Source organism: Electrona antarctica, assembly GCF_951216825.1.
Source record: "Electrona antarctica genome assembly, chromosome: 22".
NCBI lineage: Eukaryota > Metazoa > Chordata > Actinopteri > Myctophiformes > Myctophidae > Electrona > Electrona antarctica.
In genome coordinates this window covers 22,512,471-22,539,644 of record NC_136805.1, presented here as the reverse complement: position 1 = coordinate 22,539,644, position 27,174 = coordinate 22,512,471, and the positions used below count along the sequence as shown (strand labels likewise).

The following is a 27,174-nucleotide window of genomic DNA, read 5'->3' as shown; positions in this document are numbered from 1 at the left end:
TCTTAGCAGTGGTAAGCCAAGGAAGCATAGAATGTGAAGTCAACGGTACTTAGCCAGACTCATAACGTGGATTCATCAGGCCTAGACTGGCCACTTAACGTACCAGACATAATGTCCGGTCTTGTGACCAGTGGGCCGGTCTGGGCCGAATGTTAAATTAATTGTCTGTTGCAGTGTAGTTGTCTGTTGGTTCTGTAAAAGTGGTAGTATTAAGGGCTTCAAGTATTTGCATGTGCCTCGACCCAAAAAGTCGGTAGAGTAGATCTGCGTGCTGGTTGTGGTGGGCCAGTCTGAGCCAAATTCCGCAAAAATGTCAGGGCCGAATTTTTTGTCTCAGTCCAGCCCTGGGATTCATTCACACGTTCCTCCCTGGTATAACATTTTTAGAAAACATAAACAAACAAAAAAAGCATATAATATGTAGGGATCTTTAAAGACACTCACCAAGTTTATAGCATCAAGCTTTGTGTTATCCAGTGGTGGCTTAGATATCTTTGTGTTCCCTGACTGCTTCCCGGTCATACTTGAATTGGACAATGTTTCTCTGCCGTAGTAGAGCACTTGAGGAGGATACTTGCAGTATGAATTGAATGGAGACTTCTAGAACAGAATATTCATACATGGGACAAAGCTATACAGTACTTTAGAGTAAAGATTGCATCAGAATAAAACTAGAAATTAAAACTGTTGTTCTTGGTTGTTTAATACAGTAATTACTTCCATCATCTACAGTATACTAAATACTGCTGACAGTGACAACTGATCTGTAAACAATCAAAGCAGTGAATACATAATCTCTTAAGAGTTTTTCACATGTAAACATTGTCAAAAGACATGACAGTCATTTGAAGTACATTGCTCTTCAATACATAACATACATAGTTTACATACAGTATAACTTTCACTTAATAAATCACACCATTAACATGATTAACAGTGAGGATTTTACTATGTTTATATTGAGTCAGTGACAGCACAATCTGGGAACGCATCGGAATTTGCCTCTGGGGGCACCACCCAATTCCCCGTGTAGAGAGTGGATGTCGGCCCGTTGCCCCGTTCACTCTCCTTCAGCCCTCCTTCTGGTGGTGCGTCTCTGTTTTCATTCCTACTAACACAAACTCTACACGTTGTAGCGGGATTGCTGACAGATTCAGCTGCAGAGCTCTGAATCTGTCTTGAGAGATTAGAGACAGCATAACTGCATCACAGTGACAACTCATCAACACTGAACTCTGCTTTAGAGATGGCAATTCTGTTGCCATGTCAAAAAAAAAATGTTTACACTCTTGAATTACAAATTGCAACATTAATACTGAGGATTTTACTGTGTAGATAATACACAATATTTGCCAGTATGGAGGAATGGCAACAAAATGAATGTACTAATACATTTAATAAATGTTCTTTTATTATAACTTTCTTTATGTATAAAAACAGAGTTTAGAAAGTGCTTTAAACTGCACATGAAAACAAAATGCCACAATGACTATCAATAAGCGATTGATTAAATAAAATAAATCAAGAATAAAAACAATAAATATCAATTCAAAATGCTTAAAAAAATAAAAGCTGAATAAATGGAATGGAATAAGACAGACCTGCAACAGGGCTTTGTCATTTGTGGGACAAGCTCGCCAAAAATAAAAGATATTCAAGCTAACAACACAATATGTGATCATTTTCTTAAGCATAACTTTAATTGCATTTTCATCATTTGTTGTCACACCTCCACCAATCAGGGAACCCATTTAGTAAAAAAAAAAAGAAAAAACATATTTTACCCCCTTTGTGTTTTACCTCTTTGGGTAGAAACATGAACTTGGTTTGGTTCCTCCCCTTTCTTAGTCCACTTCCTCCCGGGCTCTCGATCTCTCGAGATGGGTTCCCAGATCGATGCACCTCCAATGAGCAACTTTCTCTTTTGTCTGTCTCAGAGATCCACTGCAATAGCTTCAATCTACCACACAGGGTCACTATTCATACTCTGGCCCTGTGGTCCCACTGGGATCTTCTCTATGGATTCCATGCTGGGGTTTCGGGATGGTGGCGAGAGATTTGGGGTTGACGGACACGGAGGACTGTCAATCCCAGAATGCATCAGGGGCAGGAGGATATCATCCATGTTGGGGAACACAAACACTTTCTGAAACAATAAATTAATGACAGTGAGAGTCCTAGAATAGGATGTGGTTAACTTAACCTGTAAAGATTATTATTTTTCTATCATCAAAGTTTATGGGTGTGTTTTAATCCCTTTCGCCTATTTTATCACCGTGCTAACATTAAGTAATCACCTGGAACTCAGCCTGAAGTTTCTTCTCAATCCATTCAGTCACGTGACAGAGGGTCACCTCCCGTTCCCCTAGTTTGGGACAGACACGTAGATCCAGCCTCGGTGGGACACAAAAACTGTACCTGTGCACAACATACAGTAACAGTAGACATAGAATACAAACAAATACAAATGTGTATACAGGCACATTCAGACACGGTAGATCCATAACATTTAGAAATGCAACCATGTCACTTTCTACTGCTGTTTCAGATCTGATCTATATGTACAGTGTGTGCATTCTTTCTGGGTCACTTTGCCTGTATACAAACTGAATCAGATTATATTCGGTTCATATTCTATATTAAATTATTTTCCATAGTGCAAAGATTTCTAAGTTACTAATATAACAAGACTAGAACCAGAACAGGACAGGACAGAACAGAATTGCAAGAAAATAACAATGCAATACAATAGCCTATATACAATATCATACAATAAAGACCTAAAATACATCCCATCATACCATATCCTGTCTGTAGGGGGAGGTGGGATGTTGATGGTCAGTGTCCCTGACAGTTCTCGAACCTCGACAGTAAGCAGTAGGGGCATGTTGGACATGTCTTCCATTTTCTTCTTAATGAACTCGTTCTCGGTCGCTTTCTGGAAGTACTTTGATTTTGCGATTTTGTCCACAAATCTCAAGATTTTCCTCCCAGTCCTGCCACCCGCTGCCCTATGAGGAGAGGACAGGCTGTATGAGTGGATTCATTAGTGCAAGGCCAACAGTGAAACATAAATACACTGATTGTGATCGTATGCACAGCTAACCAGAACGTGACCTTGTCATTCATGATTTGCAATACTACATCAATATTGTAGAGATGAGAACTCTGTGACCAGCAGTATGCTACAGCATTGTACATAACCCCCTCCCACACTCATACACAAACATCCTTTTCTACATCACAACAATATTGAGCTTAAAACCTATTGGGAACAAAAGCCTTATCAGAAGCACTTTCTAGTTTGCGTTGTAGTAGGCACTAATATTGATGAGTCATGAAAGCAATGTTGAAAAATACAATTTAAAAAAGTAAATGAAATTCAACACAAACTACATTTACCCCTCAGCTCCAGGGGGAGCCCCTTTCTCTCCCATCGGTGACTGAGAGTCAGACAGAAAAACATCCTCCTCATCAGATGAACCGGCGCTGGAGGACTCCTCATCACTGTCAGCCAACACATTAAGGATGGACCTACAACAGCAGACATACACAGAGCAGAATGACAAATAGATGGATGGATTTATTTGTACAGAATAATGTTTATGAGCATGTTTGTCTCTGATTTTGTCTACAACTACAACTCCCGACATGTTCCTTCAAGTTATGTGCGAGACATAAGAGTATGCACAACTATCTATACATAATTTAGCCATTAAAATTACAACTTTTAATCTAGCTCTTTTTTTAAACTAATTCTTACAAAGTGGAGAAAGACAAGTAGAGAACATGTACTGTTCCAGTCACTCAACAGCACAAAAGACACTGCAAATGTAGGCAGTAAAGCCTTTGCCACAGTATGAATCAATGACAGACAGTCAGACACCCCAGACCCATGTTCTGGCTGTGGGCAGAAAGCCAACTAATAAAGTTAAAGTGCGATCAGACTAGATGGGTTTTTAATGAAACACAAAATCCACAAAGTCCACAGTAGTTTGCAACTACAGACTAAAGAAAATATATATTTAATATATAAATATATAAATTAGAATCATAATCTCAATTCTTGTAGAGAGAGAAATCATTTGTGTCACGAAACTGTACTGTCAATCTGTCATGATCTATATTTATTCTGTGTACTCTTATTGTGTAGTTGTGTTCCTAGTGTTTCCTGTTCTGCCTAGTGGTGTTTGCCTGTCTTGTCTCACCTCCCTGTGATCACTAGTTTTCTCCACCTGTGTCCTGTTAGTCTCCCAGCCAATCCCAGTGTTGATTGTAGTTCTGTTGCACCTGTGTCTAGTCTATTTAAACCTCCCTGTGTTCAGTGTTCCCTTGTCAGATTATAAATCAATGTTACTGTGTATGTCCTGCTACACTACTGTGAGTTTTATGATAATAAATATATTGGACCGCATCAGTTTGCCTGCCTGGTTCTGCTTCTGGGTCCTCACCTGACACACCGTGACAATTTGAGCAAGAATAGTGCAGCACTAGTGTGCGTGTGTGCATGTGCGAGCGCTTGATCGTGCATGTGCATGTGTGCGTGCGTGCGTGTGCATTATGCATGAGAAAAATTACATCACTGTCAGTTTTTGCACTGCATGCCCGTGTGCAACTAACCCCAGACTCCCAGAATCTGCCAGACTGTCAGTGTCCTGGCCTCCCTCCTTGCCCAGTTTGGACAGGTTAAACTTGGTCTGCAGGGTCATCTGGAGGGATCCTGTGTAAACCAGCCCCACTTCCAACCACAGGCCTGCCACAAAGAGAACACTGAGCACAGTTAGTTATAGGCAAATACAAACTGCAGTGTAATGTAAACAAATGGACACATGGATAAATGAACAATGCAGTAAAAAAAGCAGGATAGACTATAAGGAAAGATCTATGCTAATGGCCAATATAACACGCACGCACGCGCGAGCGCACACACACACACACACACACTCTCTTTCTCTCTATCTCTCTCTGTTATGTTCATCCTTATTTCACTCACCATACCCATGCCCATTTATTTTTCACTTCATGAAAAGTCTCAAGAATCTAAAATGTAATATTTTTAAAACATTTAGCATAGAATACTATAGAAATTCCAATTTCCGGATCAGATCATTTCATAGAACCACTGTCTGGTCTATCCTTCTTCCTCTGCCCAATTTACACCACATAATATCCTATTCAAAAAGATAATTAAATGAAGACCATAGCTGGTGGGTTAGCTTCATGCCTGAGGGCCAATCTGTGTATAGGTACTTACTACTTACTGAGTGGATTAAACAGCTTTGCAGTGATTATGAAGGCTCGGAACATTACAGTAAATTACAACAGATTATAATTCCCATGAGGTTTGGATGACACATGTTGTGTAGCTGAGCAGGGGAACAGGCCAAAGCTGAAAATGGGATGATCTGTGGACAAAACCTGTGACATGGTAGCCTGGTTGTCTAATGCCCAATTTCTACAGTACTTAGTCGCACACCAGCGTTGCACACTGAAAATAGTAGATTTGCAAGCTCACAATGTGTCGCAGTGCAATGTGTTGTGAGCTTGTAGAGCGACTATTTTTGATGTGAGACATCGATGTGAGACACAGTGCACAACCATGTACTTACTGGGGGGGGGGGGGGGGGGGGGGTACTGGGGGGGTATGGACAGTTTTGGACACAGATGGTAGGGAACAAATGCAAATGCGCAAAATCATATTTGGGAACACTCCAAATCCATGGATTATTTTGAGTGAAGGTGCCTTTGCTTGATTGCCTGATTCTCTATCTCCCTCTGAAGTTATCTGTTGTTATCCGCTGTACATGTCCTACAGTAAGACTGTAAGACATGTACAGCGGGCTATATGCCCACAAGAACCACGTGCCAACTGTAAAAGATAGCAGAACAATACACTGAATGGCATTATTAATAAAGGCATATTGCGGTCAGATACTCCACGTTATCAGCTTGCCCGCTGTTGTTGGGGATTTGCACTGATATCAATCATCATTGCCTAATACTCTCTCAAAACAGAATATATATATATATATATATATATATATATATATATATATAATTCTTGGGTTCTGAGGGGCCTCCTATGCCCAGCTTTCCGGGTTTGTGTAAACACAAACCGAAGATGATCAAACTGAAGATAAAAGTGAAGACGCCAAAAGTGATTGGCATTTGTGATGATTTGATTGGTTGAGCACGGAATGTGATGTATGATGTATGATGACGATGTATAATGATAAGAGCGCCCCTCACTTCACACGGGTGTGATTTCTTTTACTGAATGGATTCCCAGTTTGAACATGAATTAACTACACAGATTTGCGCTGACATCATGTCCATATTACGAATCCGGGCACATGAACACATACCGGCACCGACAACTTGAACTTTCGAAGAATAGCTGAGTAGGCACGGTGGAATATGAACAAAGTATTTTAATTAATGTCGATGTCTGTCATCTATATCTATGACGTCAGTACTGTGATATCAGACATCTCCATATTTGGACAACAGACAAACAAACAGAATACTTAGAGGCCATGTCATGAGTACAGCACAGGTGTGTGTGTTGGCATTGCAGTGTGTAAGCATCAGGCCATGCTTACCTCTATGGTTGACCTCTGGTCTGGAGGTGGCAGTGATCTGAGGCAGGGTGGAGCCCATGTCCAAGTCATTCAGTGTCAACTCATTCATAAAATAAGGCAACTTTGAGACAGACAGGAAGTAAGAAGAGAGAAGAAAGCATGTCAACGTACAACCTATCATAATGACATTTAAACATTCTTTTAATCATTTTTAATTGTAATTATGAATGGGTTCTCTGAGAATGTAAATTAATAACACTCCATATGTTATTACTTTATAATTGTATTACTGCCCCACTGCTCAGATTGCAACCACTACTTCTCACTAGTCCTGCATCAGCCCAGCCTCCATCTGGAGGCTCTAATCAGGGGTGTCAAACTAATTTTAGATCACAGGCCAGACTGAGCAAAATGCGAATTTATGCGGCCTGGCGCCGGTTGTGTGCACATGAACATGCACGTGCTGCGCATGCATGCATGCACACAGTCACACACGCATGTGCACACAAAAGCATGTTTTGTCCCCGGCCGAACCTCCTCTTGTGTGGCCCAGTCTCTACTAACAACAAAATGTTTTACTTTTAATTTAGTTTGAAGATTAGATAGCAAGCATTCTCTCTGTCTCTCTCTGTGTCATACACTAGTGATGCAAGTGTCCTTTGTCTTTTTTTTGTTAGAAAATGGGTTGCAACGACAACAGATTTAAAACACATTCGTACATCTAATGGGTCAGTATTTTGAAATGCTTAGGCTATCGTTGTAAATGTATAGTCTAAAGTCTACCGACGTTTTATTGCCGGTTTATTCCTGCTTCTGGTCAGACTACATAAAATGTACACTGATATGTTTGATATTCATTTGATACAATCACAATTTAACAATTTAATTAAGAAAGTATAACCACATCAACCCTGCCATCCCAATTTAAGGCAAATTTTAAGAAGTTGTCCAAATTTGTCAAGATGTGTGCATTAGATTACAATCCCTCTCACTCTGATTTTGCTCAGCTTCTTCTGTATCTTGTTGGAAACCATGTCAGACCAGTGTCTCTCACGCAGGAAGTCCCAGAAGATCCGACCAATCAGAGCGTTGGCCCATGCTGTCTGGCCTTCCCCAAGGCGCTGTGTGAGATTGCAGGTGCACTGCAGGAAGGAAACAAATATTTTAAACCTGAGTCATGGCTAAGAAAAAATAAGAGACATACAGTAGGTGCAACCTAAACCTACAGAGTCCAATTAATATAGAGCTAGGTACAGGCAAGGTACAGGTACAGGATTACTGATGTTGCTACCATGCAGCCACTTGGTCTTTTGGTCCGTCTTTCTGTTCAACTGAGAGCTTATCTCAGCTTATCTTGAATTGCTATTTTATATCAACTATCATAACTATGGAAAGTTTTAGAATAGAATGCACAAATGTAGCCTGAGATACTGTGTCTTTTCCCATTCCCTGGATCAGTGGTTCTCACCCTTTTGGGGCACAGAGCACCCCTATACAGAGTATTTTCATCCACTGCACACCTAAATTACATTTACTTACTTTAACACCTTATATGCATGGCATATGAGTATAATTTAACATAACAGTATGATAGGCCCTACTATAACTATTTGTATCATATATTCTTATTATAAGATGATGATGATGATGGAGACCACAACATTCAGAGGAAAGCTTACTCACATCTTATCCTTTTTAAAGGACCGCAAATAAAAATACAACTCAAGATTGTTTGTGTTTTATCATTTTGACAAATATGCACAAATATATGTCTATGCAATGAATCGATCAATCGATCAATCAATCAATCAATCAATCAATCAATCAATCAATCAATCAATCAATCAATCTTCATTGGCAATATGGTATATGCATCAATTATATCAAATTATTCCTTTACATCTATCATACTTGACTCATTCATTCTGGTACAGTACACTCAGTTAAACAAACATTGAGGAGTGTTAGTTTAGTTGTAGCTATTAATTATCATGTTGCCCCTGAAATAGTATAACTTCATGTTACATGTATATGCTTAATTTGATGTTATATATGCTTCATTATCACTCTAAATATGACTCACATGTCCATTCGCTGTAGGACTTGTCTGTGTGCTGTTCGCTACTGGGCTAGTGAGGGGGCTCGGTAGCTCTGTCAGGAGATGAGCCATGTAGCCGGGGTAGTCCAGCAGAGAAAGGTCCCTTGTGGAGGTCCGGTTAGAGGGGGATGTGGGGGTCAAGGGGGTCTCATCATCTGTGCTGGCCACTCTGCTGGAGCTGTGGCTGCCCTGGGGGGTGAGCCGTGAGGGACTCCCACTCTGAATAACTGATGTGTCACCTGGGAAAAAAGGTTAGTTAACCCTGGCGCCCTATTTTGTGTACTGGTATGTCAAATCTTTCAAAACAACAACAACAACAATAATAATAAAATCATAACAAAATACATAGTTGAACTACAAGCTCACATCATTGCAATTTGTAGGACATTTTGCTATTTGTCTACAATGAGGGTTTACTGTGAGTGGTTAACATAGGATTCTCAATGTTCTCCATAGTCCATACAAGCTAAACTAAAGCAACCTGGCAAAAGTGTCAGTTAGATCTTTGTTGAGAAGGTAAAAGCATGTATATAAATAAATTATTTCAGTGCAATTGTATATTGGCAAATGCCCTGAAAATGCTGTAGGCTTTAAACCCCACTAAAGCCTGGTGACCCCTTGAAAGTATACAGGCTAAATGTTTACATGCCTTTTTAAAACCCCTATGTACTTTTTGTACAATACTGGGGAAAAAAGCCTATTTTCACCATTTTAGAATGTCTTCATCTTTTGTTGTGTGCCTATGACAAATAGGCACAATAGGGTGATATATTTCACCCATGCAATAACCTGGCCAATGCTATACCAAAATACAGTAGGGACACCAGGCCAATGGTTATCAGACATCTGTGAGAGCTGAATCCTCTAAAATCATCTCACTCCCCCATCATAGATAGATTACCTAGAAAGGAATTGACTCTGTCTGGAATGCAAAGAATTGGAGCATATAATCCATAATCCACACATAACAGAGCATTTGTGCAGATATGCCTTCATTGCCTTATCTTTCCTCTTCTCTATAATCACTAATGCATTAACATTACCCCTACCCGATCTGGACAGACTTCTACTGTGTGGCTCTTTTCCCCTCTCCTTCTCCATCTCCACACACATTGAGGCAAACTGGAAGCAATGAAACCACTCTTCCTTCTCTCTTCCTGTGCGACCAAAGAGGTAGAGAGTGGTGGGGAGGTCAGTGGCAGGTTTGGTTGTTGGCTGTCTTTGAGTTGCTAGTTCATCAATCAGTTCTTCTCCATCTCTCCTCTCCTCTGTCCCTCTCTCCTTCTCTTCTTCCAGGGGTTTCTCTCCCTTTGCCAGCTGGATGCAGATTGGGTACTTTGGGTTCCACAGCCTCTTGCGGGCTAGCACAGACGGCAACAGATACACCTAACAGAATAGAAATAACTGTTTTTCATGGATGCAAAATGAATCATTGATATACTATATAAGTATCAGCAATATTGGAACATTGAATTCCTTTGTGTCATTCCAATGTCAAAATAAATAAATGTTGCTCCCATGCTCCATAACACTTCAAGACTACAAATCATGATTACTAATCACAATCAGAATATTTTATCAAAATAATCTGTATCATCATCATATCAGCATTTTTGAATCCTATAATCTCACATCAACCCTAATCTCAAAACAAAAAGAACACAAATGACACAATTGATCACTCTGCACATCCCGACAACAGCAGCAATAAAACAAAAATAAAAACATAGATTACGGATGGGGGGTGGTAAAAGCCTAATTTAAATATGAGAGCTGAGTCTCTGGCTAAAATAGTGAGCATGCTACCAAGTACCATGCTACTGTAAATCAGCTGAGCCATTAGAATGCCTCTACCCTGGGGTGCTTGCTGGCACATTTAGTGCACAGACTAAATGCTCCATTGAGTTCCTGAGTTTGAATTAGCTGACTCCTTCTTCTCTCTGACCTCAGTTAGCTCTCTTCTCTCTACACTCTAATAAACAAAAATTGGGAGAAAAGAAAAACTTTACCCTGTTAATAGATGTCTTTATTAAAGCAACAGAGGTGTTCATACCTTACTGTGCGCCAGCTCGAATGAGCGGGACCTCACAAACGTAATCTCGGGGAACTTCTCATCGCATGTGGCTCTGCGGCTTATGTTAGAGCGTGGAGAGTCCAGGCGAAGACGGGAGCCTTCCATGGTGGCAAACACTGACTGAGTTAAAGATGGGTGGTAGGACTCTGCGTCATATTCACATATCTCATTCATCCAGCCCTGAACCAAAAGCAGTGACAAACAGTACATTAGGTTAGGGCTACTATAGGAAGTAGCCTACAATACATGCCTGAAGACTAGTATTATGCCTAATTTATACTTAACTGTGCATCAGGGTCACTCGCCGAAAATAGCAGATAGAAGCTCACAACACATCATGCTACATGCGTTTGTAGTTTGTAGTTCTGCTAGATTTTCCGTGCCCACATCCGTGCGCAGCTAAGTATAATTCAGGCAATTATTCAGAAATAATAATTCAGAAATTCTGACCTGTACTAAATCTAATTCTTACGATTCCGAAATAGCGATTGTAATACAGTACGTTAACATTAGATGGAGGTAGGATACTGGGGTCATAGTAATATGATAACATTGTCAATTAACAAGGTCAGGGCTGTATGCTTGGTGGGAGGTGGGGGCAGGGCTTTTATGGAACAACAGTGCCTGAAGCCACCTGACCTTTTCCCTTATTATTTTTCCTTTGTGACTAAGAGACCAGAAATATGAGCCAATAACATCCTGCTGCAGAAGACTGAGAAATGTTGTGCTGTAATGAAAACAAACAAGAAAAGATCAAAGTAATTGGCCATATTCTGTGTTCTCCGTCATTGTAAAAAATCCCAGCGGAAAACTCCCTCCACACAGTCTGACATTGCAACCTTCACATTAAAGCCAAATCGCTAATTGCCACAACACCGTTTGGCAAACACAGCTTGATGCCACAGTCTACTTTACCACCTTCCACACTGTACTGTATATCCTTTGGGTTCTAACTCAGTTAATTACCTCTGGAACTGACATTGGCTTGACAGGGGGAAGCTGTCCTCTCTTCTATACCCTGCAGTAAAGCTCAGCTAGGAATGGGAGGATAATTACTACCAAGACTGCAGAGATTTTTTAATTATTATCTAGAAGACAGTAATTGCATGTCAGGGCACCACATGTGGTCACATGCAACATTAGGATATATTTGGGGTGTGAGAAATCACCCGCAGGAAACACTGTGTCTGTTCTAATTGTTGGCAACTTGCCACGTCTCTGCTAGAACACATCAAAGAATATGAATTAAAACAATTCCAAAAAGGTAGCACATCCAAAAATTAAATAAATGGCGGATAAAGTACTCACATTTCCATTTCTTTATTGGCACACACCAGGCTATGCAGCCTTCATCAGATGCTCTGGTGAAGGCTGCATAGCCGAAACGTGTAAGCGTTCCTTTTTGGTGTGTGCCAATAAAGAAATGGAAATGTGAGTACTTTATCCGCCATTTATTTAAATGTGCTACCTTTTTGGATTTTTTTTTATTAATATTTTTTATGTATACTGGATTTGTGTTTGGCACTCCACTGAAAACCATTGCTGATGCGCAACCTCTCAATCAGACAGGTCATATTGTATAATTTATTAAAACACATAACATTATGAGTTGTAAACAATATCGGTAAGAAAGAAAAGCAGGTTCGCTTCCTCTGGATGCTGCCATTGGTTTAGGTGGTGGGTAAGTAGCCTTGCCGAGCCATGAAATCTCCTGTTTCTGTAGCGTGAGGCAGCTTGATGTACAAGTACACCCCCTGGACATGACGCTAGTATGTCGCAGGGACTTACCCCCAATCCAATCCTTGATGCGTGCCAAGCAGGGAGGCACTGGGTCCCATTTTTTTGAGTCTTTGGTATGACCCTGCCGGGGATCGAACCCCAACCTCCCAGTCTCAGGACGGACACTCTAACCACAAGGCCACTGAGCTGGTTTTAGGTGGTGGGTACTCAGCTATAAATACAACTTAAATCAAATACCTCCAATAGTGGAAAGTAAACCACCTAAAACGTTTACAAATATTACCTATGTTTTTATTATAGCAAACATAGAGGGAGACGAAACAATAATGGGAGTTGTAATATGAGCAATAAGGAAATAAGCTTTTTTTAACCAAAGCAACCTGTGGTGAGAATGGGTTGCGTATGTGATGAGCTTTAGGGGAGTATATTTTCCACCTCACTGAGTCAGCTGTCATACCTTCAGGACTTGCTCTGTGCTGATGGCGGTACTGCCAGCCGCCATACCCAGGGCCTTTGCTGGTCTGCGTGCTCTGGTGCAGGACCTTGAGGAGCCCAGCCGAATAAGTAACAGTCCCAACATGAAACCCATTGCCAACCCCACAGCGAGGCCAGAAAGGTAGGGACTGAGAGGCAGGGTGAAGTAGCCATAAGACAGGGCCGCCACAAAAAAAAGGCTCATCCGTGGTAGAGGAGGAGGAGAAGGAGGTTGATGGAGAGAGCTCCTCCTGACCACAGGTTCTGAAGGTAGCAAAGTACAAGGAATAGGCAATCTCTGCCGCTGCCTACAAGTCTCAAAGGCTAACACTTGCATCACGTCGTCATCCGTGCATATTTCCAGCCCCTCTTCCCTGCTGGTTATTAGCCCGCTGCAGTGCACAGGGCAGGGTCTATGGTTGATATTCCTTGGATGTCTCATATATGGCCAGTCAAACGCTGGCGGAGAATCAGCATCAGTCCCCTTCACGCTCCCCACAGGAGACTCTGAAACCCCTGCATCAAGGCTACCCTCCTGTCCTAGATCTCTGACCTGGTTTGAAACCTGGGTACGACACTGGTGCTTGGGACTGCCCACACTCTCCTCTCTCATGATCTTGTTGAACATACTGCTCAGAGGCTCCTGCACAGCTGAGAGCTTCCTCTTAGTGTCCTCCAGTTCCATTTTGAAGAACCCCCCCTTGGGGCTCTCTCCACTGGGGGAGAGCGAGCTGGGAGAGGCAGGCGCAGTACGGGAGTCCCCATTGCCACGGGATTTGGGCTGGGTCAGCTGCTTCCACAGGTGGAGGTTGAGGCGGGAGTCAGACTTTGACTGGGACACCTCAGGTTCTGAGCGTGAGAGCTCGGTGGAGATCGACTTCACAAGGCTGAGCAGCGGCCTGGGTCGGAGGGTAGAACCCTGTTTGAATTCCAGCTCTGTGGACAAAGACTTGACTAGATTGGAAAGGGGCCTCTTGGTAGGCGAGGGTGGGCCAGGGGAGAGGAAACCGGAGCCCGTCATGGTGGCGGTGCCAGTGAAATTCCCCAGAGAGTCAAGGGAGGAAGGGGAGAGGGGTACATGGAGCACCGGGGAGTGCAGTTCTCTGTCATTCTCCTCTGAAGTATGTCTCTCCTTGGAGAGAGAGATAGAGGGGCAGTTCTTGTCACGTTCCAGAGAGAAGAGGAGTTCATAGTCATCCGGGCTGCCCCACTGACCTTCCGTACCTGTCAGCTGGATCACAATGTCCCGAGGGAGATGCCCTTTGGTCCCATGGGCCGTGGCACCACCCGCTGGAACATCAGGAGGAGAAGAGCGCGAGGATACTCCTCGATCATCTCTTCCTCGATCATCTCTTCCTCCTCTTCCTTCATTTTTGATGCTCTCTGCCATTGGTTATCTTTACATTGCAGTCCCCAGGCACCTAAGAGTCGATGAAAGAGGAAAAACGAGACACTGTCAGCATCATTATTAAGCCTTGGAGGAGGATAGAATGCATTCAGAACTAGCAGTGAAAGAGAGGGGACAGAGTGGAATAGGGATAAAGAGAAAACATAGTTTGAAAGGAGAATCTTTTCCTAAGTATAGGCGTCATTTCCTGTGGCAATTAATTTTCAGTAGGGGAGAGGAAAACTGCTTGCTGGTGCCATCCATCTATTTAAGAGTTAGTGTAATGTGGTTTAGCTCTAGAAAACCGGGCATGCATTAATAATCTATGATTTTATTAGAGACAAAGTGGGGCCCTCAATCACAGCCAAGAAAGCGTCTCTCCCTCAGCTGTCGCTCCACATATTGAATGAGTTTTGAAGGTGTACAAAAATAGATTTTTCTCCCCAACTCTTGTGGAAACTAGGACAGATGTAGCGATGGATTATGGATCTCATGATACATTGGTTATTGGTGAAAAACATAACACAGAGGTATCATACATTGTGTGAAGGATACGTTTCTGCACTCATCATGATGTGCACAAAAACATGAAAAGACATATACAGCCATGTATTTTTTCTTTGCCAGTACATGCCTGACTGACACGACTGATGCATAATGAATGACTGCCTCTTAAACGTAAACAAGTTTGTTTAATGCATTTGTGCTTTGTTTCTATGTATCACTGTGTTAATATATTCAGTTGTAGTTGTAAAGCAATTCAACATTCTGTTTCTGATTGAAAGCTCTGATATAAAAATAAAAAACACGCATTGGCCTTCCTCACTGACATAATTGTTCAGTATGTCACCACGTCCCTCGAGGAAACAACTGCCACCGAAATGCGTAGCCGCCAAGAGGCAGCCTTGTAAGAGCAGCCATCATATTCTTCATACATGATCGAATGCTTTCTTGAGCTTCTTAAAGAGCACTTATGTAACACCTAAGATGAATGGTGACTATAGTTCAAAGATGCTTTCAGTCATTCCTCATTTCCTCCCCATGTTGGCCTTTGTGTGTCTCTGCTGTGATAGACAGGACTGTCAAAGCAAAACCTGAGGGCTTTAGAGCTGATGGATTCCAGAAATCTCACAACTCAAGATCAAGTAACTAATTGCCAGAACACTCGATGAATCCAACATGATTAAAACAGAGTTTGAAGTTGCAGACGCAGTGTGTTTGTATAGGAAGGGGGCGGGGCAGATATAATGAATATCAATATCTAAATACTGAATCAAGCAACTTAAAAACTGTCCGGGGTGTTCACAAGAGCCTGAGTAGATGATGACATGAAGTTTTTTTTTTTTTAACTTTGTTTTTATTTCAGTTTAGGCAACTTCACAGAATTAAAAGCATACATTTTTCTTAAAACTGCTTTTTTTCTTTTTTTACACAACCTCAGCTGTTTCATACCTTCACAAAATATATATATATATTATACACTCATACACACAAACAACTTCACATACATTTACAAGTATTCACAATAAAACAAGGAAATAAAATACTACAAGTATTCACCATAAAACAAGGAAATAAGTAGCGAGACAAAAATAACAGAGCGTCGACCACAATGGGAAGTGAACAAAACCGAGAACAGACATGACTGGAGACAGAGGAAAGAGTATGAGCACATCAGAATGTCTGGGGAGAAGTGTATTCAGTGAGTCGTTACTCGAGATTCCGAAACCTGCTACCTCATTAGTAGAGGCAGTACAGGACTCCATCTTTTACTAAATATGTTTGGTTGAAGTAATTTGTTCCATCTGGTAACTGTCCCATACCTTTTCCACCCACATACTGTATGTTGGCGGGGCTGGTTTTAGCCATTTAATTGTAATGCATTTGATGGCCGCTGTAAGCAGCACATGCAATAAATATATTTTGGCTCTACCCTCCAGACCTTCCGGCAACATTCCTAACAACATTACTATGGGATCCTCTGGAATGTTTTGACCGAAAACTTCTTTTAATGCTTCAGATACCTCTCTCCAGAATGGTCTCAATTTGGGGCATGTCCAGAATATATGAGCATGATTCCCAATATGTGCTCCATAGTCCCTCCAGCATCTATTCGAGTGATTTGGACCCATTTTGGCCACTATTTGAGGCGTCCTGAAAAATCTAGATATTACTTTCCATTTAAATTCTCTCCATGTATTCGAGTTGGCTACCAGGTGCGCTTCACTACATACCTCCTGCCACGTATCCGTCGTTACTTCTATACCTAATTCAGCCTCCCATTTCTCTTTTATATACAGTGTATTATTCGGGCAAAGGTCCAAGAAGACTTGGTAGAATTCCTTGATTACCTTGCCATCACCAAATTCAAATTTGAGCAACAACTCCTCGATAGGAGTGGGTTTCATGGCTCTCTCCCAGTCCTTATGTTTTGTTAGAAAGTCTCTCAGTTGCAGATATCTGAAAAAGTGTGTCCTTGGGAGCCCGAATTCAGTCTGTATTTGTTCGAATGATTTAAGACCATCCTTATTAACTAATTGGTGTATGCTAGTTAGGCCGAATTCTGTCCAATTCCTGAATCCTACATCCAATCGAGCTGGTATGAACTCCTTTATGTAGCCAATATGTGTTAGCGAGGAGATCTGTTTAGGTAATCCAAAGGAAGTTTTTATTTTTCTCCATATTTTTAAAGTGACTCTAGTCCACTCACTCATTTGGATCTCTTTCAGTGGGGTATCTAGGAAGGGCACAACATGAAGGGGTTGCGAACAAAGGCTTTTTTCAATATTTAACCATCTAGTATCCTCAGTTTCCTGAAGCCAAATTGTTAACGGTTTCAGCTGTGCCGCCCAAAAATAGTGTCTCAGATTTGGGAGTTTCAGTCCTCCATCCTCCTTAGATAGCTGTAACGTTTTTAGCCTCACTCTCGGTCGCTTCCCCTGCCATATGAATTTAGAAATAAGTCTGTCCAATTTGTCGAATATAATCTTAGGAATATCTACAGGTAGCATCTGAAATGGATAGAGCAGCCTGGGAAGAACATTCATACGTATACTCTCAATTCGACCCAATAGAGAAAGGGGAAGTGCCGACCATCGGTTTAAGTCTTCACTAATAGTCTGAATTCATTTTTCGTAATTGGTATTTAATACCCTCTTCAGGCCATCTAAACCCACTCTGAATTTTAACTGTTTGCCTGAGTAATACCCATATTCGGAGATGATCGATTTTAAATATGGGATTGTATGACATGAAGTTTTGAAGGTGGATTCTGCCAATGCTTTTCAATGGGAAATTGGGAATGGAGCGAGTTAGGTGTGACTGTGCCCTATGAAACTGCTCTCTTATTAAAAGCACCCAAACCCTCTAGACTTAATAAACTGGATTTGGTTTTGTACTTGCAATGCCTTTTCTGTCTATGGCTACGTCAATTAAATCTCTTTAACAAAAATAGCCAATCTACAAGCGATCTGATATTTTTGGCTAAATGTTCCCACCCAGAATATGGATGGATGTTGGATTTCAAGTGTTAAACCCGACCTTTCACTAGTTGGACTTGTATAAGTCTATTAAAGGACTGTGTGACACGATTTCAACCAACTCTGCAGCAGCTGGTGGATTCTAAACTAATCCGCTCTCACCCAAAATGGACTGTAGGGTTTATGAGGCTCACAGCCACACGGGTATAGCCAGAAGGCACAGTGAGGTGCCAATTTCATCTTATCAGAAGAGAGTACCAATTTATTAGCTTCAATTGTAACAAGACCAATTTCAGTCTGCTGCATCTTTAGTGATGTGTCTCTTTGTGTGTTTTTGCTGTTGTTTTTCGCTTTGCGGTATATTTAGCTTTTTGATTTTCTGTGCAGCACTTTGGAAACCATGAGTTGTAAAATGTGCTAAAATGTGCTATAAATAAAGTAGATTGATTGGAATAGATTTACAATTAGTACAATTTCACTTGTTTATCATGTATCCTTTGTGAGTTCTCTCTCTTGATTGGATGAAATTGGTATCCTGACCTGGTAATGCATCTTCTGTTTACTAAAGAGCCAAACAACATAGCAATGGTTACTATCACAATATGCTATTTAACACTCCATTTAACAAATAAATATCCCTTTTCTGCACCTTCACACTGAGGAGTGTGTGTGTCTGTGTGTGTGTGTGTGTGTCTCTGTGTGTGTGTGTGTGTGTGTGTGTGTGTGTGTGTGTGTGTGTGTGTGTGTGTGTGCGTGCGTGCGTGCGTGCGTGCGTGCGTGCGTGCGTGCGTGCGTGCGTGCGTGCGTGTGTGTGTGAACGCACGTGTCCACGCGGGTGCTTGCATGCATCGATGCGTGTTTATGAGGCTGAATTTGTTTGTGTGTCATACTGTATGCCCTCTGATTAGACATGGACAGTGGCAGTCTCAGATTAACACTAATGCAGTCTTTTTCTGTGAAATCTGACAAATCACACAGTCGGATTATGTGCTAAACCAACATTAGGTGGAGTCTGGTCTCAATCTGAGCTTGATGACATACTGTTGATTATAGTCACTGGCGTGACATCCAAACTAACTCTGCTGCCAGTAGTCTACTGTCTGTGCTTTTTTGCATAGTAGTTATTTTGTTCGATGTAGACCCTGCATGGTGTGTAGAGATGCATGTGGCGCTGATGACCTGTTAGTTTGGATGGGCAGTTGTCCAGAACCGCCGATCCGCCCAATATGCCCGTATAGGTACAGGCTATATGGACATCCAGTCATCAGCAATATGATGTCATTATATGGGCATAAAAGGTGTCATGAAAAGGGAAAGTCAGTCGGTCGGTCGGTCGGTCGGACGGACGGACGGACGGACGGACGGACGTGTACAATTGGTGCACTGACAATGGGTAGTACTATAGTCCCTGGATCCCGGTGGGACCCATGCACCTGTGCGTTTCCAACTTACATCGACTTGCTTTGCTCCCAGTGAGCACTGGTCTAGTTATTAACCATAAGGAAGAGAAACTGAAAAAGCAGAAAACCTGCAACACGCCAAATTAGACTGGTCTTCATAGGTGCAAGGCACAAATGGGAATTAAGGAATAGCCAGCACACAAGGAATGTCCTTTTCACATAATTGACCTCTGATGGACAACGGACGCGTTTCGGCCTGAAGTCCCATCAGGCCGAAACGCTCTGTTGTCCGTCAGAGGTAAATAAACCATGTGAAAAGGTCATTCCTTAATTGTGTGCTGGCTATTCCTTCATTTCTAGTTATTAAGCTATAGGACGGCGCCAGGCTAGCTCGTCACAGATGTCTCGCGAAGCTTTACACAAACGTCATGCGAATACCGGCCTTAAACATTATGCGAAGCCAGGCACAAATGACATGCGATGCCCTGCAATAAGCCCCCACAATAAGCCAGGCCTGTTTGGCCTATCAGGAATACCAAACGCTCACACCAAAATACAGTCGCCCTGGGGCAAATCAGGCAGTAGCCTACTCACCTGGTATTCCTAAACATAACCTCAGTAAACTATGCCTAAACCTAAATTTAACCTCAGGAAAGTACTAGCCTAACATAGGCTATAGCCTACACAGTTCCCGTTTGATTTATTTGTATTTATTTTTAATTTTATCCCACAAATTTGCAACCCATTTTTTCACCCAGTGTCAATTATCTAATGTAATCCTGGGCACTACACTTCCTCTGCCAACCTGGGGGGGCAGCGGACTGACCTCATACTTCCGTCTATGCATGAGGACTCCAAGCTGCTTCTTTTCACCTGACAGGGGAGAGTTTCACTGGCCGGACATAGCATGTGGAAGGAACACATTATTCCGACCAGTTCCTTTCCCCTCCCCACCAGGATTAGGCCCCCACACAGAAAGGCCCTTTCAACAATCCTGCCTCGGGTATGGGCACTGATGATGGAGGAGAGAACACGCCCCCAGCGTCCCCAGCGGGAATCGAACCCAGGACCTTCTAAACTGTGAGGCGACAGCACTACCGACTGTGCCACCGTGCCCCCCTCCTTTTGATTTAGGCTAATCAAAAGGCTAGACTGTAGACTAGACTAGACAGGACTAGATCTAGTCCTAGGTCTAGGTCTAGTCGACTAGACAGACTAGACAGGCTACTGAGGCTATACTCTTATACAGCAGGCACAGTATTTTTAATTAGCCACTATAGCCTAAAAGGCTAGACTATTATAGACAGTAGACAGGACTAGATCTAGTCCTAGCGGTCTAGGTCTAGTCGACTAGACAGGTTAGGAACAGTATTTTTAATTAACCACTTAGACTATTTTCTAAGTAGTGAAAAATGAATCCTTACAAACTCACCATAGCCTAATTCCCACGTGAACATTTCTGATAAATTTGATTTTTTTTTTTTTTTTAATTATTATTATTATGCATTCACACATGCCCAAAATAAGGATGCCGTTGATGAATTTCTTAGCCTCCTATACTCATAAACAATTATATAGACCTGCCTGCTATGCACAATATGCTTTTATTTTGGCAATGATATGAAGAAGAAGACACGAGAAAAGTACTAAGGAATAAATAACGAATGATATACGAATCAAAATAGGAGCAGATGAGAAGTGTGCATGCATGCTTACCGGGGGGGAAACAATTTCTCAGTGGAAGCGTCCATTAAAAGTCCACAACTGCGTTGTTTGTCATTCGCTAAGCAGAGAATATTCTCCTCACTCAGCAGCGACAATATCACTTTGGCAGCGAAGCGCTCCTCGCGCCACCGCTTCAGCGACTGGCTGCATCCAGATGTGCGACGCGCTGCCGAGGATCATGGCAGCAGCGCATCCTAATCCAGATTACACTACACAGCATGCACACGCGTACGCACGTCGCACGCACGATAGGCTAGGGAGAGAGAGAGAGAGAGAGAGAGAAAGAGAGAGAGAGTGTGTGAGTGTGTGTGTGTGTGTGTGTGTGAGAGAGAGAGAGAGAGAGAGAGAGAGAGAGAGAGAGAGAGACTGGAGAGAGTTTTGACTGTTTTGTTACACTTTTGCTTTGACAATTAATGTAACTTTCTCATACCAATAAATAAAGTACCTTTGAATTGAATTGAAATGAACAGAGAGAGAGAGAGAGAGAGAGAGAGAGAGAGAGAGAGAGAGAGAGAGAGAGAGAGAGAGAGAGAGAGAGAGAGAGAGAGAGAGAGAGAGAGAGAAGCCTAAATGCTTTCTAATGTCAAATATCAGCTCAGCAATTTCATTACTTTATTTCAGATGATTTCCACAAACTCAAAATATTTGGTAAATATTTAGTTTGTGACAATGTGATTTATAAATGCACCTCTGTACATGTGTATGTATAAATAGGCCTATGTCTGTAACCCCCAGGGAGTGCAGTGCCCGGTGTCGAGTCCGTCGGATAGCTGGTTGTCCAGAACTAGCACAAAAGCCTCTGCCCAGGCTCTGGACAGGGCCCAAATTAGCCAACCTGATCACCCCTTCTATATCTCAAAATATGGAGATGGCCTGTGCTGACATCACATCACAATGATGTTCTGACATCACAATGATGGGCGTGCCGTCGCCAGTTTCCAGTGAGACCCTGCATGGCCAGAAAAGGAATACGACACACATAATTCTGCATAAAAAAACATTGCATAACTGGGGTGCCATGCATTTCCAATCATTCACGAGTAGGCCAGTGCCCAACCGTTCTAGTTAAGATTAATTAGTGTTGTAATTTGTGAATCTGACCTCAATCCCTGCATGCTTCCTAAAAGTGATTTTTCATTTACCTAGGTATAGTAGGCCTATGCTGAGCAGTGAGCACGAATGCATCTCTGTAGCAAGCAAGAGCTCAGAGAACAACACCAGCTCAAGGAGTCAGACGAATAATAAATAAGTTGTTTGTACCTGTACTGTACCTCATCTGGTGTGCAGGCTCTATCAATCTGTAAACCAACTCAAGGAGTGTCAGGACTGTTTCAAGGTTTGACACACAGAATAGGAGTCACGGTCCGAAAGTTATTGATAGAAAAATGATGTTCAAGCGGATGATTGGTGTAGCCTACAACAGTGACATACTGTTGTATACTTGGACATGCAGTATCTTAAGGAGAGGACATGGTGTTATACAGTAGGCCTTTATGCTTACACATGCAGCTTAAAGTGTGATTAAGTATAGTTGTATAGATACTGGGAAGTGGGTCACTCATAATAACACTCCTTGGTGTCTCCATGAATCAACCTCATCAACGAGGCATCATGAATTCAGGGACAACCTCATCAACGAGGCATCATGAATCATCAATGAACCTCTCCTCCTCGCCCTCTCTTTTTCTCTGTTGGCCTAAATACACAAAGACTGTAGGCCTAGAAATGACAACATGAAGAATGGGTGTTGTTGTGTGCAGGCTGGAGCTGGTTAGCAACTGTATGATAGTCCCCATCTTTCACCTCAGGGATCTGTTCCTGAATGGGCTGCCTACCTGTCTGATTACTTGAGTGACCGCTTTCTGGCTGACTGGTCAGTTGACTGGCTTGCAGCTTCAAGCACAGTATTGGGGAACACCATACTTGGCTCTGTAAGTTTTATTGGTGATAAAAATTAATGGACCAAGGCCTGAAGTTAAATAGTGGGTAGAACTTGCCTGGTAAACCATCATGGTATAGCTTGAATTCACATTTTCAGGTGTTTTCTACAGACCAGTCTGGCCCCAAGTGCTGGGTGGGCGTTCTGCAGAAACCAAAAAGTGGAAGAGCCAATCAGCGTCTGTAGTCAGGGCCCTGTGATTGACAGACGCTGATTAGCTCTTCCACTTTTTGGTTTCTGAAAAACGCCCTCCCAGCACTTGAAGACACATGATAATGTTAATTCATGCGACTGCTGACCGGGATGATCCAGGCTATTATTTACTCACCAAGATGAGGAAAAAAAGACCACTTCATTGCAAGGCAGGTGCTGCTGGTCCTCGCCCTTGTTGGTATGCAGCCACTGAATTTTGGTTGCATTGTGCCCGGATGAAGTTTGTCCATTGTCTCCTTGCTGTGAATTCACAAGGCCTGCACAGTTTGGCAGACAATTTGATTAGCTAGCCGTATCAACTACGTCTTATAAGAGTCAGCCCTTGGGGCTGGATCAGCCCTCTGTCTTTTTATCACTCCCCTCAACAGGTCAAATAAAGGCTAGATGTATGGTATGATAAATATAGATTATGAAGCTTAGCCTAGAGGCCAGATGTAACATGGATCAACCTCAGGCAGGCTAGTGTGCCTGTCTGAGGTTAGATGATGCAAGTTGCCTTATTTATTCACAATGACAATTCAAAAATAGCATTTAAGTTAATAAATGTACATAATGTCAATAAGAAACTGCCCAGTGAATGAAATGGTATTTCCTGACATTGAATAGCCCTACGGAGAGTTGGCAGAACTTTGCACAGAACACAGAATATGAAGCTGACATCAGGGCATTAACCAACAAGTTGACTCGTCTACGTCATAAACACAAGTTGACCACCACCAAGGAAGTCGAAAAACACATTTTTATTTTATTTTAATTGAATTATTGACGAAGAAGAAGAAGATTTGCAAAAATCAGAAGTCGTTGGCCGTGCCTTGTCTTTGTTTGTACGCAGCCATTCTGTAAACCAATGCAGGTCACTGTTTTTCCTTCGGAGTCTCTCTTTTACCGGTGTTTCACCCAGGTGGATGGGGTTTTGAGGTTAGGTTCAATCATAATGTAGGCTACTGTATGTGAGGTTAGGGTTAGGTTTAGGCAGAATTTTTAGGTCAAGGTTAGCTACTAAACTGATTGGTCAGTTTGTTCTGTAAATGTATTTATCACATCTTTATTTTAGTGATAGATAGATATTCTAATCCACTGTCAAATATTAATGTTATAGATGCAGTTATTCAGATTCACCTCTGCAGTTTTTTACTTTTTAGTTTTCCACATCTTGAGAAGAGATCTCGAAACAATGAATATGATAATCTTAATTTGTTTCTTAAATTGGTTTTATATTTAACCATTTTGATGCATGAGATAAAATCCAATTTACACACAAATGTGTTTACTTTTCTTCTCATGAGTTACGATGTAAATGTATTAATTTAGAGAGAGTATAGAGACCTAGATCTATCGGTGTATATTGCTTTAATGGTTGATTTACATAAGAAACACATCTAGGAAGAATTTTCATGCATGGGCTATATTTAGATGATGACTTCTACAGTTGATGTAGAAGGCCTACTGCTTCACAGATTTATCTGGCATATGGTATTACCATAATTAGCCATCGTACATGAGATTGGAACATAAACGAGTAGAACATAAAGAGTAGTTAGGCCACAAGGGATTTTATGGACACATTCACACCCCCCCCCACCCCCCCCCCACCGTCATGCGCACACACACACACACACACACACACACACACACACACACACACACACACACACACACACACACACACACACACACACACACACACACTCACACTCACACTCACACACACACAACGCACCCTACACGCATTACCACTACCCCCACTACCCCAACATACCTTGCCATCTGTTGACACATGCAGCTGTTCAAAAATAGCTCTCTACCGTACCAGAAGTTTCCCTGAGTGGCTAACAGATAGGCAAAGCAGCAGGGGCTTACAGTGTGTCTTTGTGGGTGCTTGCGTGTTAGTACGTACGTCGATCATGTCACTGCTTTTTCCTACAGGAGATTCCACAAAACCATTTGCAAGGAGATACTAGATTGTTTTATTTGTAGTGGTGGTCATTTGAGAGGGCTACGGCTAGCATAGCCGAACAGTGCTTTCGGTCAGTCTGACATTTGAGTGGCTTTAGAAACTAGCTATACTCTCACCAGGCTCTTTTGGGAAATGGATGGAAGTATGGAACCCCACTCTGACCAGTTTTTGGAATTCCACTTAATCCATGGAACCAACGTGAGGCTAGGCCTCTGCGGCACCCAGGCCACCCGCGTGGAGAGCTTTGCCAATGGCGTGTGTTTCAGCAAAGACCCGCTGAAGCCTGGGGAGATCTTTCTGGTGGAGATTGAAGAGAAGGAGCTCGGTTGGTGTGGCCACCTAAGAGTTGGCCTTACTGCCAGGGATCCCAGAACCCTAGAGGTAGTGCCGGAATATTCCTTACCTGACCTGACTGACCTGGGCGACAGCTGGATCTATGCCATCACCCGCAACCACAATAAGGTTGTCGAGCAGCCGGACGGCGATGCAGGGGGAGAGGATGCTGGAGAAGGAGGACTGGCTGGGGGTCACAGGTTGGGACGAGGGAGGGAGGATGAGGATGGCGGAGCTGCAGGAGACAGGGGAGAGGAGAGGAGGGATGACACCAACAACAAAACCAAGACCTTCTTCATAGACTCCCACCTGTACATTGATAATATCCGGATCCCTAGAGACAAGCTTGTGGGTCGGAGCCGTCCCGGGCGCTTTAGCCACATCCTAGATGACTTGTACAAGACCAACGCCCTGCCCCCCACGGCCCGACGTAGCCGGATAGGTGTGCTCTATGTGCCCAAGGGTCAGGGCCTGGCTGACATGCACATTGTAATTAATGGGGAGGATATGGGAGCTTCTGCACGGGGGATCCCCGCCACCCAGCCCCTGTATGCTGTGGTGGATGTGTTCGCTGCGACCAAGTGCGTCCGAATCGTTCAAGTGGAGTATGGATGTGAGTGTCAATTAAGGATGCACCAAGCGAGACACATAGATTGTAGATCCATGACTTGGAAAGTTTTATATTTATTCCTCACCATCTTAACCTTCACCTACTAGTAGTAGGCTACTACACGATCTCTCTATAAATCTTCCCATACATCTCCTCTCAGCATTTCTGTCTCTTTCCCTCTCTCTGATTCTGTCCATTCATTATCCATTAATTCTGTATATTTCTGTCCAACTATTTTTTCAGTCTGCTCCTTGCAGACATTGTGCAGGAAGACCATCCAGAAACACATAGTTCACAGGATGGCCCTGGACTGGCTCGAGTTGCCTGAGATGCTCAAACACTACTGCAAGTATGAGTGAGTGACGACTGGACCGGAGAGAGATGGACAGATATGACGTAGAACTAATGTCCCTTCTATGATCTCTACTCTCTCTCTCTCTTCCCCCCCCCCCCCCCCCCCCCCCAATGACTGTTACAATACAACAATTTCAAATGTTTACCATTAAGGCCTTGCTATGCACTTTAATACAGTATATTCCATGAGTTGGCATATCAACATTCAACAATGAAAGATTATCAGAGATGACACCTGAAAACTGGTAAATAAATGATGTCCTACATGGTTTGTCTCTGCTCTTAGAGTTGTTCTTCCTTAAGTCTTTTTCTTTTAACGTGTAATGGTCATTTTCCCTGATCATAATACCACCAAATAATTTAAATCATTTTATCTGTGAATGTGATAAGATAGGACAGGATAAGAGACAGTAAAAATACCAGTAAGACACCTGGGGGGCGAGAAGCGACCTAGGTTGCGTGCACGCATCCGCCTGGGTGACGTCAGACTGCTGGGCGAGTGGCATGGGTTGAACTTTGACCAAGAAATGCACAATGAAAACAGGTATAGAAAAGGGTTCCTGGAAATGGCTAGGGTTCATGGCCGCATATAGAGTGTTAAGTGAAATAAGAGAAAGGTCAAGGAAAACCTTATTATTCAGGGTAGGGAAATTCAGGTGGTTAAGGTGCATTAAGTAGTAGGCTACACAAAAAACAATCTAATATATAAATAAATACAAATATACACACAGATTGTACACCAAAAAACAACAATAACATACCAATACACACACCTTCCCTGCTAACACCCACACAGTACACTCACCCACG

General features: G+C 42.4%; 2 protein-coding genes across 2 annotated transcripts; one reads left to right on the top strand and one right to left on the bottom strand.

The window, feature by feature from the left end:
- Positions 1 to 1,936: 1,936 nt before the first annotated feature.
- Positions 1,937 to 14,357, bottom strand: tex2l (testis expressed 2, like; the record flags this gene model as incomplete). The annotated part of the gene is made up of 11 exons (XM_079492286.1): positions 1,937 to 2,146; positions 2,298 to 2,418; positions 2,802 to 3,011; positions 3,403 to 3,534; positions 4,621 to 4,753; positions 6,603 to 6,702; positions 7,574 to 7,723; positions 8,665 to 8,918; positions 9,729 to 10,065; positions 10,733 to 10,933; positions 12,951 to 14,357. The coding sequence occupies 11 exons, from the start codon at positions 14,355 to 14,357 to the stop codon at positions 1,961 to 1,963; spliced, it is 3,231 nt and encodes a 1,076-aa protein (XP_079348412.1). The 3' UTR covers positions 1,937 to 1,960.
- Positions 14,358 to 24,927: 10,570 nt separating this feature from the next.
- Positions 24,928 to 26,469, top strand: neurl2 (neuralized E3 ubiquitin protein ligase 2). Its single transcript, XM_079492612.1, has 2 exons — positions 24,928 to 26,013; positions 26,254 to 26,469. The coding sequence occupies exons 1-2, from the start codon at positions 25,200 to 25,202 to the stop codon at positions 26,367 to 26,369; spliced, it is 930 nt and encodes a 309-aa protein (XP_079348738.1). The 5' UTR covers positions 24,928 to 25,199; the 3' UTR covers positions 26,370 to 26,469.
- Positions 26,470 to 27,174: the final 705 nt, after the last annotated feature.